The sequence below is a fragment of the Heterocephalus glaber genome, unplaced genomic scaffold (genome assembly GCF_053883595.1).
Source record: "Heterocephalus glaber isolate CG9 unplaced genomic scaffold, H.glaber_assembly_v1.0 deba00001688, whole genome shotgun sequence".
Taxonomy (NCBI): domain Eukaryota; kingdom Metazoa; phylum Chordata; class Mammalia; order Rodentia; family Bathyergidae; genus Heterocephalus; species Heterocephalus glaber.
The window spans coordinates 5,735,960-5,755,930 of record NW_028258413.1 but is presented as its reverse complement, the minus strand read 5'-3'; the positions used below and the strand labels follow the sequence as shown (position 1 = coordinate 5,755,930).

The following is a 19,971-nucleotide window of genomic DNA, read 5'->3' as shown; positions in this document are numbered from 1 at the left end:
AGAGAAAACACATGCACACACCTCTCCGTCACCTCAGAATCTCTAATCACAGAGAAAAGCACATATAATGAAAAGGAAAGAAGTCTTTTATTGACTAGCTACCAATAAGAAAAGACTATGACACTTTCACTATGAGACTGGTGTTTTAATTCTACAGACAGTGAAGCAGCTTTAAGAGACAAGTGACAACTAGTCAGGGGCAGATATAGTTTGCATCCCTCGCCCTGCTTAGTTCCTAAATTAATCTCAGTAGTACTGTAGCTAGTGTTATTTCCACTTTCTGAATAATACAGGGAAAGTGGCTCACATTTTTTTTAAACCGTCATTCCCAAAGCCACCACACAAACCCTGATTTGTGCCTCAAGTTCAGTGCCCATTTCAGCTGCATCCCCTGGAGTATCTGGCTGGGCTGAGTGTGAGGGGCTGATACTCAAGGACAGCTGGACAATAGCCCTGACTGTGTCCCCTGGCAGGACTTCGGAGAAATGATTTGTTAGACTCAGACTTGTTCATCCTTGTTCAATATGGATGAACAGCCTCTTGTTTCTTCATGTGCATAGGGGATGAGGCAGTTAATGTGCATAAAACACGTGCAGACAACCCTACAGACAAGGACATTGTGTTTCTGTGGGGAGACAGACTCCCCCGTCACTGTAACAGGTCCGGACAACCAGGTCCACATCACTGTCAATCCCTTCAGCCTCCGGATCACCATGGATCTCGAGTCTGCAGTGTTTCTGAGGGTGGGTTCTGCCACATACCCCAAGTCATCTAGCACATGCTAGGCGGTAGTAGACACTGACCAATTAGTTTTAAGTGATGCAATGGTGACTGAATCAAGCTGTCCTCCAATACCTGCCTCATCCACCATGTATACTCCTGATTTATCATAATATCAGAGCATTCACTAAATGCCTGGGTACAATTAGCTCAAGTTGCTTCGATAAAATACATTCACAATCTTGGTTCACAGTATTACCCACTTAATTTCTATAAGGAATTAAATTGTGGTTTCTTTTTATTGTCACATATAAGGAAGTATTCTATTGCTCTAAATTCTACCACTTGCCTTTCAGAGAACTCAGGAAATGTTAGTGAAATAAATACTGAAAAGTCACTTACCTAGTACCTAAAATTTCTCCTCTTTTACTTCTAGTAAATTAACAGAAACAGTCCCATTGTAGTACCTTAGTATATTTGTACTGTGCACTGGCCTTAGATACACTACCTCTCATTTTATAACAATCCTATGAAACTCAGAGTTACACTAATTGGCTTAAGTCACAACACCAGTGTTTCATGCAGCCCAATCCAAACCTGTCCCAGCCACTTCGAGAGATCTGCTCAAACCACAGGTATGAGCCACCAGCCTGCCCACCAGCCTGGCACAGTCACCTCCAGGAGAACTCTGCTTCCTTAATGCCCGTCTCTGTCAAGCTCTTCATCCTTTGTTTTATAAGTGGAAGGAAAGAAGAAGGGAAAGAGGAAGGGAGAGAGGGAGGGAGAGAAGACAGGGAGGGAGGAAATAAAGAAGGAAAGCGAAGAGGAAAGAAAGAAAAGAGAAACAAATTTCTCTGTACTTAATACACCTTTTGAATTACCTGAGGATAAAGTGGGGCCCATACAACATTTTTGCAAGAATCAACATTGTTGAATGATACACATCCGAAGTGCTGGCTTGGTCTGGTTTCATACCATCTGCCCCTGCTTTGTATTTTTCAGGAGAGGTGTTCTTGCAGATTAAAGGGCCAATGGAAGAGATTTATAAAATATACTGCTATCAGCACGACAAGGCACAGAGCTTGCTGGAATCTTACGAGAAGGAGGAGGAGCTTATGCAACACTTGGGGCCCTGCCTCCAGTCCTTGAAGTAAGTGAGGCCGTGACAGGTGACATTTCCACGCAGGGCTGGCAGGGACATCTTCCCTGGATGGTGAGGAAAGGTCTCATGTGAATCCTGGGCCTGTGAGGCTCCTGCGAACAGCAGCCCTGCCAGAAGCCTGCATTGGCTTTCTTCCTTCCTGAAAGGTTGACTATAACATGGGAGGAGATTCCGGGCCTGATAGAGATAGAAAGGTGCAATATCAAAATAATAATAAAATCTAGAAGGAGAGCCCTTTCTTAAAGCTACTGTAACTTGCCAACTCCACCTGGTCCCAGGGATACCCTGGGCAACATGTGGCTCCGTGGCCCCGTGGCCCCTGGAGCACATGGGCTAATGGCATCTGTGGGTGTCCGGTGGAGCCCAAGTGGCCCTCCTTTTCCCCGGACACGAGTCTGGTTGTGCAGCAGGCAGTGTCAGGACAGCTGACCATGCTCTCCTTCCTCAGCCCCGAAGTGCTGGGGGAAGGTGCTGCATAAGACAAATTTTTAGAAGGAATGGCGATTTACTATGAAAATCCCCAAAATAAAAGAAAGTATGAGTGAGATATTTTAAACCTTTCTCTTTCACCACCAATTAATAACCAGAGTTTTCATTCCCACCTGATCCCGGTTAATGGACATACAGAGGCCTGGGTGGAGAGGGCTTTGAGAGGACGTGGGTGTCTTATGTGTGCACTGTTTCCAGCCTCAGGACTCTGAGAGCTACCATTACTCTCAGACTCGGCATCTGACCCAAGGGTCTCTATGGCCTTTCCCTGTCGATGACCGCAGTTGGGCCAGGGACAAGCGACACAGAGCTTGGTGTGTAAATCGGTGCACACCAGCCTGACGGTCCCAAACACCTCCCTTGGGCCCCATACTATGTGGGGTAGGGAGAGGGGAGAGGGAAGCATTAAAGTGCAATAAGGAGAGTCAATGAGGCTGTTCTGGAGGAAGCCTTTCCAGATTGGAGTCAGATCTGAAAGGGGGGTTACAGTGGCACGTTGAACTCCAATGAATGAGTGAGTGACGTTTGAACTCGGCTGCCCTCTACTGGCCATGAAGAAATTGCAGCTTTCTAATCCTGCTTTTCACATCACGAACAATATTTTCAAGGCACTAAATTGCGAGCAGTTAGTGTTTGTGCTGTGGCAAGCATAGGTCTGGGTGATAAGCAAACAAAAATAAATTAGACTTTATATCCAGCCCACAGGGGGTCACTGTGATCACCAGTTAACTCTTAAATATACAATGTCATAATCAGCTCCACTTGACTACCTCTCTCTATGCTCAGTTTAGTTTGGTGCTACCATGTCAACTCAGAGCAACATTAAAGTTTGAAGTTGTATTCATCTTAATAAATTAATAGACAAGGATCAAAGTCCTCTAAATGTACAGCTACTCTTTTCCTTGGGAAAAATAATAAAGTCCTAGATAAGGATGAACACCTTTCCTACCTGAAAGAAGTAGCAGCAGCAGATCCAATAATGTCCATCTTGAGTCATTTTCTTTCTTCAGTTCTAGCAACAGAAGAAGTAAATGTAGCAAATAAAAATCTAGCTTCCCAGATCATCAGCCCAAATCCAACCCAGGGACAAAGGGTCCGCAGCTGAGCAGATGAGGTTCATCTACTCCCAACTGCTCTCTGGAAGTGGGGTTGCCTCTTCTGAAGAGGAGAGACGTTCGCTATCATTCCTTCAGCTCTGACACCTAAGGGAAAGAGACAGACACTGCTGGCATACCCCGGGCAGTCTAGCTCAGTCTCATAACCCTTAAAGGCTAGAGGTAATTTTGAAACATCATCGGGTATCAATTATTGAAAATTACTTTCAGACCCAATGGCTTATTTGATCTCTTCCTGAAAGTATTGTCTTATGATGCCCTGGATTTTGTGTATTCAGAGCTGTTCTGAGTTTTGAAAATAAATGTAGCCACTGGGAAATGTTAAGACTTGGAACTACAAAATCTAAAGGAAGCAGTATTGGCAGAACTATTTCTTAGGGGAAAGAAAATCAAAATAAAATAGTTCCAGTTAGAACTATTTTCCCAAAAGTTGACTTTCCGTGGAAATAAAGTTAATGATGAATTGTGCTGGTTTGCCCGAGGGGTGAGAGTTCTGGAATTATTGACATTACTGTAATACTGACCTCAATTGAGCTGAGCCTTAAATTCTGAGAAACAGGTTTTCAAAGAGGTTTATAGGCCATAGAAAGTCTACAACACCTGAGGGCTCTGTTTCCCTTGCCGAGCAATCAGTCAAAGCTATTACTGTTACTTTGCCTTTTCCTGGTGGCTTAAACACCAGCCCAAGCACAGCTGCCGTTGCTAATGAGAATTAGGTGCAGCCTTGGCTTTTTTCCGTGAAGAGGGAAACTTTCTTCCGTGAAGAGGGAAACTTGGTTTGAAGCAATATCCATGAGAGAGGTGGCTTCATGCCCTGGAAGCTAAAGTAGATTTTAAAGGTCTTGGGTTGCATCTTAACCAAAATTAAAATATGCTTATAGGGGCCTAATAAATATTTATTAAGACTGCAAGATAATGTTGAAAATATATATATATATTTAATATATAAATATAGTACTTGCCTCCCAGGAACACAAACTAGTTGGGGAGATAAATAAGCCCATCAGAAGAGTTTAATAACAATGCAAGAATTAATTTAAGTACTACACCAGGGGCTGAGGCACAAGACTAATTTCCAAAAGGGGAGCAGAGTTATTGGTTCTGCAACTGATTCAAGCTCCTGACCTTTGGTTGTTCTTTGAAGCCCATTATCATTCAAATGAGAAAATAGGATTTGTATCCAGAAAGTAATTTAGAATCTTTCTGCAATGTGAGAGCAGTGTTTTTGGTGCATACATCCCCTGCACCAGTTCATTGAGATGTGGAGGAAAAATGAATTCCCTTAGGGCCAGGGATGTAACTCAGTGGCACTGCGTGGCACTGCATCTGCCTCACAAGTGCAAGGTCCTGAGTTTGATCCCTGGTACCTGAAAAAAAAAAAAAGAATTCCCTGCATCTTCCCCCAAACTTCCTGCTGCCCCCCAAGAATAGGATCTCTTGTGGTCCACCTTACCCACCCCACAGGGGTTGCAGTACACACCTGAGAACTACTGTAGAGAAACGGCCCCCTGTGCTCGCCAGCCACTACCCCAGTGGAGATGGGCTTTTTTCATCCATTTAATCTATGCAGTAATTTTAGAGTTTAGAGACTTCTGGCAAGAGAAGACTGTGGACTATCCAGAAGTAGAATGCACATCTACATCTGGCGCCTGCAAGGAGGAAACTTGCAAGTTTTTATTTATTTAATAAGGAGTGGTCACAGCTGGCATTCATGCTCCCTAAGCTTATGTGCAATATTCTATTAACACAGACTCTAAAAATATAGAAGTTGTTTGCTAAAGATCTGGCGGCTTAGGTTCTCTGGGATTATTTAAGGTGGCTAGTTGTAAGAAGAAAGTGAAAACATAATGGCTATTAATGCAGGCAGAGCTATAATTGGAATAACCTGTCTGCTGCCACCTTTTTCTGTTTTTCTGGTTATAAATAGCACTGATGTCCCTGCTACATCTCCGAGGCCCACAAGTCTGTTTATATTGCAGAGAAAAAGAATGAAAGAACCTCTCTAAGTTTTGGAGTAGATGGAAGACACATTGCTACTTTCCTGCCACATTGTTATAAATTCATCTATATTTATCTTCCTGCTAACCAAGGCCACCTCAGCCCCCAGGAAGAAAGCATTAATTTCTGGTCACCTGGGCACTTTCGTCCTGTAGCTTTTCCATTCTGAGAATTTAGAAGCTCATGCAAGGCAGAATCCAAATGAATACGTTTCAATCCATTCACCCCATTGTATGCTTATTTATCCAAATGGTGTGTTCCAAGTAAAAAGTTAAAATCACCTTCGGAAATTTCTCAGTTCCTTTTTATATGGCATCATGTTTGAACAAAGACTGTGTAACCCTTATGAAATAGTCACATAAAGACTTTCAATCATGAGTGAAATTATGATGAGCCCATTGGCAAGAAGGTACAGTGATTGTGTATTAAATCACTTTATCCCATAAAAGGGTGAATGGTCGCATTTTAACTTCCTCTTTCCTGAATTTTCCTTGACTGGAACTAGCTTTTGGAAAGTTTTAGTTTAAAAGAGATATTTTTTTAAATGATGAACAAATTTAAAAAGTGGATGTTTTAAAGCAATTCACCTTCCCTACATATTGTGGGTTCCTCTACTGAAAACTTCTTAGGTCCCTTTTATAAAACATTATACCACACTGCACACAATGTTTGATTGGTGTTATAGTATTTAGGCTAAATGGTGGAAATAAATGAAATAGAGAAAAAAAATCCATGTCTTTTCCAGGAGTTAAATGAAAAATCTTTTTACTGAACATCAAAATATGCATTTTGGTTCCCAAATGTTCGAATGGTTTACTTGCCTGTCTTCATGGAAAACTGTATTTTTTAAAGATTCAACTTCTTGAAATTTTCTGATCCGTGATTCACAAAGCACCTTGGGCAAATGAAATTCTCCATTAGAAGAGAATAAAAGTTAGGGGAAGAGTGTTGTGCTTAAAGGAAATGAATGAAAGGAAATATTGGCCGGGGTAATGGTAGGGAAATTTCTTTTCTTATAGCAGAAAATTCTTCAAGTCATTTAATAAAATTCTATAAAACTATGGCAGCTTTTGATTGTAAAGAAATCATTCTGGACTTAATTCTCACCTCTATGCAGTCTTGGAGGCAGGAGGACCCAGTTATTTCATGATGTCCAGGGGTCCATTCATATAAACATACTAAAGACGGAGGAAACATTTCACACACATATACCTTCATTTTTCATGTATATGGAGTACTGGGATTATTTTACAAACTTATTAAATTCATTTTAAAATTTATGAAATCGAGCATAGGTATTTATCATTAATTTCTCAACCACTGAACATAAAAACACCATCTCCCATTATGGATTGCAGTCATAAAATTTTTTGATATGGAAACAGTCACTGTATCCCAAAAGACAGAAAATAACAGGCCACACTGAACAGGTTTTAAACACAGATTATTATTTCTTGATACTCATGTGAGGCTTTTAGAAAAAAACTTCCACCTTCTTTATTCCTTAAATTTAACCTGAATAAATTCCACATTTTTATTGTTGAGTAATTAATTTGGCAATGTTTTTAGCTCCTACCAAGAGTTGCTTTTTAGGTATTGCGGTCACAGTAGTGAATGAATCCAGTGTAAATTCTTACCCAGGGTTCGGGGTTAGACAATAAACTAAGAAAGACACGTGGTGCGTGAACAAATAGCAAGTGTCAGGTATGGAAAGAAAGAAAGCAGGGACTGGGATAAGAATACAGTGTGAGGTAGGGTGAACAATTTCAAAGGTTGCTCAGGGAGGGTTTCACTGGGAAAGGACATTTGAGCAGAATCTTGCAAGAGATGAAGGCATCAGGACAGAGATGGGTCCTAGAGGGGGGAAGAGCCCCGGGAAATGTGGCTGCCAGAAGGGGACGGAGCAAGGTGCCCACGTGGTGGCCAGAAACTGGGGAAGAGGTGACCTTTAGCAAATGGGGTGAGAGGAGACAGAAGAGGAGGAAGATTGTGCAAAACGGGAGCCGCAAAAGTTAGTGATGCCTCGTGAAGGCTTTTTTGAGAATTACTCATTCGACAGGGAAATTGTTCACAATCTGCATTCAACTAGAGAGAGAGTAGCGAGCACTTCATAATAGTATTCTGCAAGTCAGACATTTGCTTTGTCGTCTTCTCTCAGTACATACTGGGGGTTGAACGCAGGTCCTCTGCACTGAGCTACATTCCCAGCACTTTATTTTTTATTTTGAGACAGGGTCACACTAAGTCAATACATGGCCCAGGCTGGACTGAAACTTGTGAGCCTCCTGCCTCAGCCTCCTAGAGTCCTGGGATTGCAGATGGGCTCACCACGCTGGGCTCTCGTGACCTTGATTTCTCTCATTACTATGTCTAATAGGTTTTTTGCATAATATAAACAAAAATGTAAGTTTAAATTCATTTTCAAATTATCAAAATTTAGTATTATCTGAGTAAACAGTTTTTAATTTTATATAAAGTGTGAAGCAAAAGTGGTAAGTATGCTAAAATAAGACTTTAGGAGCCGGGGATTTAGCTCAGTGGTTCCAGCGCCTGCCTCACAAGTGCAAGGACTCGAGTTTGATCCCTGGTACCAAAAAAAAAAAGCAAAAAAAAACTTTAAACAAGACTTTAGAGACATGATTATAAAGCAGTGAGACTAATTACTTGGGGCTTTATGAGAATTATTACTTTATTTTACATAATTAAATTTAAAAGATTTATAATGTTTATACAATCAAATATGTGGATTTATATCAATTTACTTTTTTCCCTCTCTTACAGGAAAATATACATGCAAGAGTAAGTACTTTTTTTTACTTGACCCTTTGTAATTGTACATATTTTTAGGATACATTTTGATGTTTTTATATATGTGTTAATTGTTTATTGATCAAATCAGAGTTATCGCAAGCAATGCTTATGCTAAATGCTTTCTAAAAACTGATAGAAAAAATATAAAAATCGTGGAGAAAAAGCTACTTAATATACCTGTTCAAATCAGAATTTTTAATTTTTGTAATTAAGTGTATTTCTTTTAATACATGTCATGCATACACATTTATCCCATTTTTGGTACATCTGATTTCATATTACTTTATCCCAATTTGTCTGAAATGCTCTTACATATTAAATTATCACATATACCTTACTAAACACTTTAGTAGAAGCCTAATGTATAATTTAATTAAGTAACTCACAGCAGCTGCTAATTATAGATATCTTTAGGAATCTTTGTGTGTCCAGAACAATTCTTCCTAAAACCAACCTCAGTCTTTAAAAAAATCTCAGACTAATACCATCATTTTTGAGTGTTAAAAGACTAATAAACAAGAAAAGCTTCTTCATGCATTATAGCAAAATAGTGAATTTCATCTATTTTAGGCTATGTATGATTTATGAAGAAAAATCATATATACATGTGGCATAGAAATGACATTATGGTGAAATAGGTGGCTAGTAAGAAGTTATTTTACAAAAACATATACACATCCTCTGGAAGATGTCCAGTTTTCTAGAAGCATCACATCTAGCCTGTTTAATACCGAAAGAATGATACTGACTTAAATATAAACTCAAATTACCAGGACCTTAAAAAAGCGTGTTTGACTCAGCATGCTCAACAACTCTCGAAGGTCCTGAATTCTTACCTGTGCTTTCCTGTGTGTGTGTGTGTGTGTGTGTGTGTGTGTGTGTGTGTGGCCGCGCGCGCGTGTGTGTTAAACTCCCAAGAGTTGCCATGAGGAATACAAAATTTACAAAATAGAAATTGTATCAATGTAAGCCGTAAATATCTGGCATTCATACTTGAGTGCAGAGCAGCCATAAGGAAAGACAGAATTCCAAACTGAAAGGGAGGAATTGGGCAGCATCCAGAGGCTAAGGCGCCACACCTCAGCCAAGCTGAGAAGTTCGGTTTTGAGAGGTCCAATGAGTGCCCACTTTATGAGTCTTGCTTTTTTTTCTCTTGGAAAGAAAAAATATTCTACAGGACAATCAGATATGACTAGGTCTATTTTGTAGTTCCAGTTTCCAGTTCTGAGATGGCTTGAATTTGCAGCGTGAGTCTGTTGGTCACTTACACATCGAAGCCCCCTGGTTTCTAATGACATTGGATGGGGTGGGGGTGCATTATAAAGCCCATACTCCTGGAATCGTGCGAGGGCTGGGGCTTCACATAGCTGGGTGTTAGAGAAGAACCTCGGGTCCACATTTTCTGCTTAGGTTTCTTTTCCTGAGCTAAGGTCTTTATAATCAAAAGATGAAATGGGAGGGAGACAGGGTTATTCCAAGCCGGAAAGAGAAGTGCTCTGCAGCTGTTGAAGCACAGATGGTAAAACTGAGTTAGGGTGGAATCTGCCCCTTGCCTGCTCTACCTACACACCAAGAGCTAGAGAGGAAGTGAGCGCACAGCATGTGGCTGGCTGCACATCAGAGCCAAGGGGACCTCGAACTCCTTCCCTGGGTCCCCAGGCACTGTCGCTGCCAGAGAAAGGGCAGAAGGTGGTCGAGTGCTGTGATCCCAGGTTGCTGAGGGCAAAGCCACCAGGTCAGGGCCAGGAGTGCAGTTAAGAGATGTAGCCTTTAGCTGACTCCACAACATCCCTTGCTTACAGAGAGTGAAAAGTGTTCCTTTTTTCCCCAGTCTATTTTTAAAAAGATAGTCAATGATTTGTAATTTCCAAAATGTTTACTTTGAATTATAATCTTAGGCAAACACAAAAGACAGTAGCATTAAAATGACAAGAATCCTAAATCCTTCACTGAAGGGTCCCCTAAAAAGCTGCCAGGTCCCAAGTTCTTATGAGGCAGGCGGCGGAACCACTGAGCTAAATCCCCAGCCCAGGTCCCATGTTCTACAGGAAGAAAAATGCCTGTTCTACATGTAAATGCCTCCAGAAATTCAGTATTTTGGTATCTTCCTGTTTTCATTCTAATTCTTTGTATGTGCCCTGTCTGACCAGCTATTCCCACCCTTGCGTTTCCCAGTCCCTATTAATCTCAAAATGATTTAGATTATTTTCTCACCTCCTTGTATTTTTAATATTATCAAAGAAAGACTGCAAAATAAAGAAAATAAAAATGAGGACAGTGAGGGTGATCAGTAGTCATGTCCTGGTGATAAACACTGTCACAATGGACATTGCAATGTCTCTTATGTCACAGAGAGCTGTTCATTCACAAACACACAAACACACACACACACACACACTTATTTCCTGGTCTCCATTTGCTACTTCACCTATCAGCTCATCATGGACATTTTTGCATGTCAGTAACTACAAGTCCACATTGTTTTATGTCTGCATAATATTCCATCTGATATGTGTCATAATTCACTTTACCAAACCTTTCCTGACAGTTGAATTGTGTCTGTCTTGCAAACAGTGATGTTGTGTGTGCATTTGTATGCATTTTTTAAAATAATAATCTTGATTATTTTCTTTGGAAAGACTGCTAGATCAAAGAGCTTTTGATGACTTTTTCAGAAAATTTCAGAAAAGCTGAGCTAATTTATATTCTTATTATTCATATAGGAGCTGTCCATTTATCTACTACCTGCCAACCCTGGATGCAATTAATATTTGTATCTTTATGATGTTGGAACATAGCAGGCCATTGTTTTAATTTGCATTACTAATCATCGGGAGCATTTTAATGAATATTTAACTGTAATGCATTGCTAATGAATGATCTTTTTAAATGACTGTTCACTTTTATTGATGTTCATCTTTTTCTAATAGATCAATAGTGTCTTTGATTAACAAATATTAACCCTTGTCAGTCTTATGTACCACAAATAAGTTTTCCAACTCATTAGTTTACTTTCAGCCTAGTTTAAGTCTGCTTCTGGTTTTGTTATTATCTGTACAGTTTTAAAGAGGTAAATTTTTAAGTAGATTTACATGGTTTTGATTTTACGTTTTGGTTAGTCACTTAAAAATTAGGATTTAAAATGTAATTCCTGTTTGCTTCAAGTTCTCATATGATTTCATTTCTTCTGCTTTTCTCCTCCTTCCCTCCCTCCTTCCCTCTCCTCCCCCATTTCTCCCCTCCTCCTGTCTGCTGGGAATTGCACGTGGAGCCTCGTGCATGTCAAACATTTGTCTATCATTGAACCATACCCCAGTCCCCTATGGATTCATTTTTGACAATTAAATATTTGTTCTAAAAATTATTCTGGTGTACATGATGCAGGAATCCATTTTTTTTTGTATATGGTTATCACAACACTTGATATTGAAAGATAATTTTCCCACTGAATAGGAATGCCATATTGAACATGTACTCAGTTTCTATACTACTTATGCCTATTTCTTGATTTTCCACTTTTTGCTACTCATTCATCCTGGTCCTTCAAATAGTTTCCTCCATCCCTCAAAGGATGTACTGGAAGTACATTTTAAAGAACTTTTCTATCCCAAATATCTTTATTTTACCCTCACACTTGATTAGAATCTTGAGAATAGAGTTCTACATTCAAAATCACTCATCAGAATTTAAAGGTAATTATTTTTCAGCTTTCAGTGTTGTTATGAGCAATCTGAAGTCCATTCTGATTCCAAGGCCTTTGTTGGTGTCTGTTTCTCAGAAAGACAGTGGGTCCCTCTCTTTGTCCCCAGTACTCTCAGTTCCATGAATTGTAAAGTGTGACTCTACTTCCCTTTTCTGGACATTTAGTGGATTCTATTAACCCGCTCACTCGTGTACTTTTCTTAAATTACTTCACTGATTTCCTCCTATTTGTCCACTTCTCTCATTCTGGAAATCCTATTGTTAGATATTGACTTTCTAGTCCATTTCTCTACTTTTTTTAGGTTATTCTTTTATTTTCTGTCCCTTTGCATTTTCACTTTCTCTCAGAAAGTTTCTGAACATTTTCTCTGACACTTGTGAGGGTTTTTTTCCTTGCTATTATCTTTTCAATTTCCAAATTATTGCTATAGTCTTTTCAATTTCTCAGTCCCATAAAGGATTTCCTTCATTTTTTAACACCCTAAGAATTAAGTAGTTTCTTAAATAGGTTTTCAACTGATTATTATTATTGTGACCCCCAGCCCTTCCTCCTCTCTCCCATCTGGACCCAGTGACTCTAATTAATGCAACTTTGGGGGCTTAAATATCACCTGTCCATGCTACTGGTGCTGGCTGCTCTGTTATCTCAGCTCTCATTTATTCATCTTCAAAAATCTGTTAATAGTTCCATACTTTCACAGTTATTATTTACTTATGACAAACACTATTTGTTATTTGTATAGCAATAGTTTCCTTTAAAACAGAATCGAGTTTTATAAGGAAATAAATTTTTAAAAGATAAGTAATAGTACAGATATCTGTGTCCACTGTAAAATAAATATTAAATTTAGGATACTTGTGGTCATGATGAGGAGGAAATTCAAGTAATGTGGTAGGTAGTTACATGATTATTTTTCCTTTTCTGTCTCTAATTAATATGTGTTTTACTTTGTTTAAAGGTCATTTATGTTTTCATTGTGCAACATTTTCCTTGTATTTGATGTGAAGCTTTTTGCAGCAAAACTAGATATTGCTTCTTAAACAAAGTCATTTGTGTGTACTTGACTTTGGTTTTTTTTTTTTTTTTTGGAACCGGGGATGGAACTCAGGACCTTGCACTTTGGAGGCAGGCGGTGTGTGTACTTGACTTTGTAAAGTTTCTATTATCATCTGTAATGAGACTGTGGCACTAAATACTTGCCAAAGTATTGGTGATAGGCAGAACATGATGAAATACAGTTAGTAATGAATTATCACCTTAGTTTTCAGCCAGATATATGTGGAAACTGTTACACATCTGACACTTATTGAGGGGCAGGCAGCTGATATAGGACTCCTCTCCTTCACCTGGTTATCAAGACTTAATCTTACTGCGTGGGATTAGATGGACTAGCTTCATGACCCCGAATACCTGGAGCATCACTATCTTCTAACTCATCCTCTATCTCCTCTACCATATTGTGTGTCTGTCTGATGCACATATGGGAGCATCACTGCTCATCACATGGGCAACTGGGCTACCTTAATGTCTGAGGACAAAAGTGCCCAGGAATTTCTCATTTCTCAGAAAGATATTTGGGAGAAGGCATCTTTGGTGCTTTCAAAAGAAACAAGGATCACTTGTTATCATTGCCAGTGGAAACATAAAAAGAAGCAAATAGAAGTAGTTATGGGCAAAGAAGGAATAATGATAAAGGGCCTGCACTGGCAGTGCGGCAGTCTCCAGGAGGAAAGGGGGTGGCGGGAAGATGTGCGCAAGCGCACCACTAACTCCAGCGGAATTTCCGCTGTGTGCGCGCGTACACTCAGATGTATACATAATGATAATAGGCCATTCTAATAAACTATTTTACTAAAGTTGGATTTTCTTTGATTGAAATATTTGACCATATTTTGATACTATATTCAGTGATTTCTAAAAGATTAAGATTAAATGATTGTTTGATGACAATCAGGAAAAAAAAAAGAAATTGTGACCATAATGATAAAGATAATTTCTTCCAATCAAGTTAATATATTCTACATTCCTGACTTGTTTTTTATATAAGGGAATTATTTATTTTGAAGAAAATAAACTGCTGTAGTGTTGAAAATCTTTGTTTATAGAACAAAATACTGTCCTCCATACTTTAAGAGGCTATAACTGATATACCATCAGAAAATGTTTTAATTTTTTCAGTATCCATAATCAATTTATATTTTTTCATCAACTGTATTTGATTCTCTTGGAAACCAACAATCAATTTCTCTCTTCCTCCCACCTCTGATTCTCTCTTTCCCTCCCTCTCTCTCATTCTCTATCCATTATCTTCTGTCCTAAATAGATGTGGGAGAAAGGAGCAGGAAAAGTAAAATAACACATATTAAAGCAACTCTTTACTGCCTTGCAAAACTTTAATATTTATTCTGGTTTTCCTCTATAAAATGTCGCTTTTTAGTTTGCTTCAGTCTTTGTGTCTGTTATGCCACTATAATTTTCTCAGCATGTAAATAAAATTCCTCTGTCATCTACTCAACCATTGTGAAATTTCTAGAAACAAAGTTCACTATAAAAAAAAGAAAAGCAGAAAATCTGGGAAAGCTATCATTCTCAGCCTACAATTATGCAGTGAGAACAGGACGTTCACGGTGAAGAAGAGTAGTGACAGACTGATCATACTGATCATAAACTGGAGCTAGGGAACCAAGGTGATTCTAGACAGCGCCAAGTCCTACAGTGAGAATCAAAGGGAGGTGTAACAGTGACAGGTGTGTGTGTTCGTGTATCTGTGTGTCTCTGAAAGCGTGTGGACATGTACACATGACAAAATTCCGTAGTTCCTATTGTTAAAGGAGTTCAATTAAACGGTTTCTAAAATGTCTTCAAACCGTTCTTTGTAATGACGCAATTTTCTGATTTTCTACTTGCTCAACGTTGTTGTATCTTTTTTACTATTCAAATTGCACGGTCTATTGGCTATCCACACTAGTACTTGAAAAGCGTAAGTATAAAAAAATGCACCTTTTGGGATGTGAAAACCATGTCTGCATTTCCTACCATCGCATCCGGTATCTGTCCGCTTGCACGCAGAGTGCAGCGGCTGAGGGTCAGCGGCAGTGGCTGGACACCGGCCAGGCCGCACTTGTGGCTCTTTCCTCCACAGCTAAGCTGCGTGCCCACTGCTGCGGTCACTGCAAGACCTGCTGGCAAGGAATTTCCCGTGCAAGTCACTGTGCGACGCGATTAGCGATAGTGATGGTCATAAGAATAACTAGAAAAGCCTGCATTTACTACACCTCTCTGTGGGGGACTGTGGTGGGGTCGCTGGAACGCTGTACGTGCAGCTCTCCCATCCGGTGGAAGACAGGACAGTGTCTTCTTCTGATCACACTTTTCAAGTCATCTGTGCGGTTTTTAAATGATGAGTCTATTTTCTTCACTAATATTCACAAAAGAGAATCAGGAGAAAAGTCTATTCTTCTTGACTGTCGTGGGAAAAGATTCTGAAATTGTTTCCCATGACATCATAAAGCCAGCTGTGAGTGTGTAGATGTGGACAGACGTAAACTATGTGTGGTACGTGGACGGATGGACGAAAATCACACTGAGCCCTTTTGGGCGGACAGATGTATTTGCTTTTGATTTTTCTTGAGTAGTGGGGTCTTTCGGCCTTGCTGCTTTCTGTCACTTTGGGCTCTCGCTTCCATTTAAAAATTTATATATCCAAATTTATATATCCAAATTTATATATCCAAGTGGGGGGGACCATTACCTAAAGTCACCGGGTGAAAGTGGCTGGCGCCACGCTCTCTCCGTAGGGCCCGACCCGCCCTGCTGGACATGGGTTCGCTCCTCATCAAGCCGGTGCAGCGCCTGCTGAAGTACCCGCTGCTGCTGTGCGCGCTGCGCCGGGCCACGCCGCCCGCGCACCCCGACCGCCGGGCGCTGGAGGAGGCCTGCGCCGCGCTGAGGGACGCCGCGGCCAGCATCAACGAGCTGAAGCGCAGGAAGGAGCTGGGTAGGACGCCGTGCGGGGGCCGGGCTGGAGGCCGAACGCTGCTCCGGGTCGGACGCGGACAGCCTGGCAGTCGGCCGACAGAGGGCGACTCGCGCTCGGCCTGGGCGCTGTGTCCTGGGGCCCTCCAGGGCCGAGGAGCCGCGCAGCCGAAGCGCTCAGGAAGCGAGGAGCCGGGAGCGCGGGTGGACGGAAGCACGGGGGCGGGGCGGGGCCACCGAGCGTCACAGGAAGGTTCAAGGGAGGGGCCACCTGAGGGGTCACCCAGGGTCACGCGAGAAGTCACGTGAGGGTCACGTGAGGCGTCACGTAAGGGGTCATGAGGGGTTCACACCCGAGGGTCCGTCCAGGACCCTCTGGCCCTGCACACTCGGGAGGCCGGTGCGGGAGAGTCGCTGCTCGTCTTTGAGGAGCAGGTGTGCTTCTGTGGAGTAACACGTGATGGTTAACTATATGAAGGTTAAGGTGTTCGGTTACTGTCTAGTCTAAAACGTAGATTTCCACACAGAAAGTTACACCGGGTCCCTGATGTCACAGAGAGGGCAGTGGTTGGCAGAAATCTGGGGTCCTCCGGGGGCCCCAAAGTGCTTCCTCGGATTTGCTCTTCTCACATGAAATCTCAGAATGTCAGTTGGATTGATTTTCTTGTGTTTAAAGAAAGCCAGTTAGCAAGTGCCAAAAAGAATACGTGCCATGTGGTGCCATTTGTAGAGATGAAAATACTATTGTATAATTCCATACCTGCACAGCAAGGGAATCAAAATAGACTCAAGGGTAATAAATTTTATTATTTAGGATAAAAAATTGAGAAGTGGAAAATACTAAGATTTAACAAAGCTGGGAGGTAGATAATAGTTGCCATACTACTCTTTACTACTTTTCTGTTTGCTTAAACTCTTTCAGAGTTCTAAAGTAAAATTTTTTCATTCCTGTGATTCCACTTTGCATGTATTTTCTTCATACTTTGTCTTCCCCCTTTGCTTCTTCCTTCCTTTAACTTGGATGGTCCTACAGTTTGCTCTCAACTCAACCATACACCATGCACATTTTGAACATTTCGAACTCAGCCATACACCATGAACTTTTTGAACATTCTTCAGTTACTATTGCCTTCTTTTTTATGGTTCTATAGTATGCTACTCATGAGTGCAATTTCATTTATTGAATTATCACTTTATGGATAAACTTCGAAGATCGTTTCCAGTACCTTGCTAATAGAAAAAAAAAGCTTAATACACAGACTAAAACTTCATATGCTTCATTGTGGAGAACAGATTTTCCTGCATGAATATTTTCATTTTTGGTAGCTTCTGCATGATATTCTTTACTAAAGGTTGTTGGATTAATCCTCATGAATAGTGTACACAAGTTCCTATCTTCCTACATCCTTCTCAACACTGAATTTTAAGGATGTTCAATATTTTCATCAATATGAGAAGTAAAAACAATTTTGAAAATCCATAAGCAAAGCTCAGAGAGTTTCCTTGGCTTCTCCAAATCTCTCAGCTGGTGAAGAGCCCCTTGAGGGTCCCAGGTTCCTTCCAGTGGGTGCAGTTGTCTGTCCTGATTTAGGTCCTGACTTCCTTTCCAGAGGCCCCAGGTAACAGACGTTTTGACTGAGAGCAGAGGGGGAAATTTTTTTGGTATAAAAGGATTTCCCTAACGTAGGAGGTAAACTGACCATGTCCTTGAGGGGCTCAGCAGGTGGCTGGCTGGGACAGACAGGGCCCCAGGGCTGCATCCCGGGTCATGGGTGCATTTTGTCTTGAGTGTAGACACTGACCTTGGAAACTTTGACGGAAGCAGGTCCTTTCTGTGCTGCACGTGCTCAAAAATGTTCCCTCCTTCCCTTTCAGTTCTCAAATACAAGAAGAACGACGAGGACGAATCACTGAAGGACAAATTGTCTAAACTAAATATCCATTCAATAAGCAAGAAATCGAAAAGAGTGACAAATCATCTAAAGATTCTGACCCGAGGAGAGTCACAGGTGAACCATCTTCCGGGCTCACCTACTTTTCCCAGGGAATGTGGGCACTGATGTTTGGGGGGGTTGTTTTGTTGTTGCCAGGGCTCTACCCACAGCCCTGCGAATCAGGGGGACTGCCTCCCCGCCCCACTCTCGTGTGGACGAAAGTGGGCCTGGGTGGTTTTGACACTCTGCTGTGATGCATCCACTGGGGATGCAGACAAAGGAGAGGAAGGGACTCGGGGACCTGGGCCATAAGGGCATCCCAGGGGCCTGGCATCACCAGCACACCATCTCCTAGCAACATCCTCTGGTTTACTTCTGCTTTCAGACATCTCACTTGCCTCAAAAGTTCCCTCGATGTTCGTTTTACCTTTGCTTCACCTGTAAAAAAACAAAGTATTTCAATGACAAACTTCTTCTGGTGTTTTCCCTGCTTCTTTCCCGTGTTTTCCCTGTTCCCCGGATGCCCGTTATGTTAGTGAGTAGCTGTTTTTTGTCAACTGTTTAGCCTGGCTTGAACCATTTTCATCTCAACACCTAATAAATAATAGACGGGTTGGCAAAGACTCATAAACATTAATGTGCTTAAGAAGAATTACCCGAGCAGCTTGTTGAAAGGCAGATTCTAGGGTTCCATCTTATTCGTGGGTGCAACCTAGAAGCCTGATTTCTTTTACGAGCGTTCCAGGTATTGTGATGCTGATAATTTTGAAGTAAGGGATCAGCGGAACAGACCTTGGAATCTCAAGACAGAAAGTTCCCAGCCCTGACTCTGTAATACAGGGGGCTTCTCCCTGAAATTAGGAAGGAGAGTTCTTAGCATACTGCACTGTCCTTACCTTTCTCCTTCATTTCCTTGATTGCATCACTTGTTATGTTAACATCTCTAAGGTTTTTAGTTTGCATGAGAGGCACTGATTTTAAATGTTCTCTTCCATCTGCCTCACTGTGTAACTACTAGGGTCTCTCTCTTTCCTTCCATTAAGCCTTTTCAACTCTCTGACCATTTAAGTAGAAGTGGCCTCTCCCTCCTTTGAATGCTTAATGAACTTACTCTGTATTCCAATGTTGGCACTGTTCACATTTGAAAATACTAGCAGAAGGTGGATATGAAGAGCAAAGCCTTTGAAGTTATCTGAGCCAGGGTTTGAACTCCACCTCTGCTATTTAATAAATATCTGTCCTGGCACACATGGCTTAAATTCAGTGTAATCACCTATAAATTGGAAATTATACTCAGACCTCACACATGGGATGGCTATGAGAATTAAATGAGATTATGTATATAGAAAGAATGCACCTGACTCCATATAAACACTCAATAATATTGATTATCGTAAGTCTTTTACATCATTGCTTTGTATTATTATTTAACTTGATATGTAGATGTACTATTTCCCTGAGGATGTAAACTCCCTCGTGGATGGTGTCATCATGATTTTAGTTTCTGTATTTTTATAATGTTTTGGCATGAAATATCTTGCTGGTCCAGAGACATATCCCCTCCCAGGGCTAGCCAGTTCTTTTTTTTCCCCAGTACTGGGGATTGAACTCAGGACCTTGTATTTGCCAGGCAGTCATGGCACCGCTGAGCTAAATCCCCAGCTCTAGGGCTAGCCAATTCTTGGAGACAAGCAAACAGCTTGAAACACAACTTTCAGAGGCAAGCCAACCAATCCCAAATCTACAGCCCATTCGCCTCCTTATCTAACACTTACACACTAAACTAATGCCATCTCTGCCCTAAATCGTTCCAGGACCAGGAACTAAGCAACTAGAGACCAACCCTATGTCCCAGAGCCCATGTAATCATTCCAAGTAATCCTAAACTACTTTCTCCCAGCTACTTGCCTTTCCCAAGGAAATCTCAGTAAAGGCTCTGGCCTAGACTTTTTCTTCATTCATATCTTGAGCTATTTGATTAAAATTTGGGGCTTCCCATGAGAGGCAAGTGATGACCCCTCCCTGAGACTGGTGAGTATAGTATATACTTCTTTCTGAGCCTTG

General features: G+C 41.1%; 1 protein-coding gene and 1 long non-coding RNA gene across 5 annotated transcripts in view; one reads left to right on the top strand and one right to left on the bottom strand.

Moving 5' to 3' along the window:
- Positions 1–19,971, top strand: part of Arhgef38 (Rho guanine nucleotide exchange factor 38) — a 126,861-nt gene that overhangs the window by 79,307 nt on the left and 27,583 nt on the right. For all 4 annotated transcript variants that reach the window (XM_087198777.1, XM_087198778.1, XM_087198776.1 and 1 more), the window contains exons 4-7: positions 1,723–1,870; positions 8,266–8,283; positions 15,796–15,995; positions 17,849–17,982. In XM_087198777.1, the coding sequence (XP_087054903.1) occupies positions 1,723–1,870; positions 8,266–8,283; positions 15,796–15,995; positions 17,849–17,982 (500 nt within the window). The remainder of the gene's footprint in view (positions 1–1,722; positions 1,871–8,265; positions 8,284–15,795; positions 15,996–17,848; positions 17,983–19,971) is intronic.
- LOC110346000 (uncharacterized) lies at positions 1,868–15,883 on the bottom strand. Its single transcript, XR_015446431.1, has 3 exons — positions 15,750–15,883; positions 3,321–6,379; positions 1,868–2,059 (listed from the first exon to the last, which is right to left on the bottom strand). It is a non-coding gene; the product is annotated as an uncharacterized LOC110346000 (long non-coding RNA).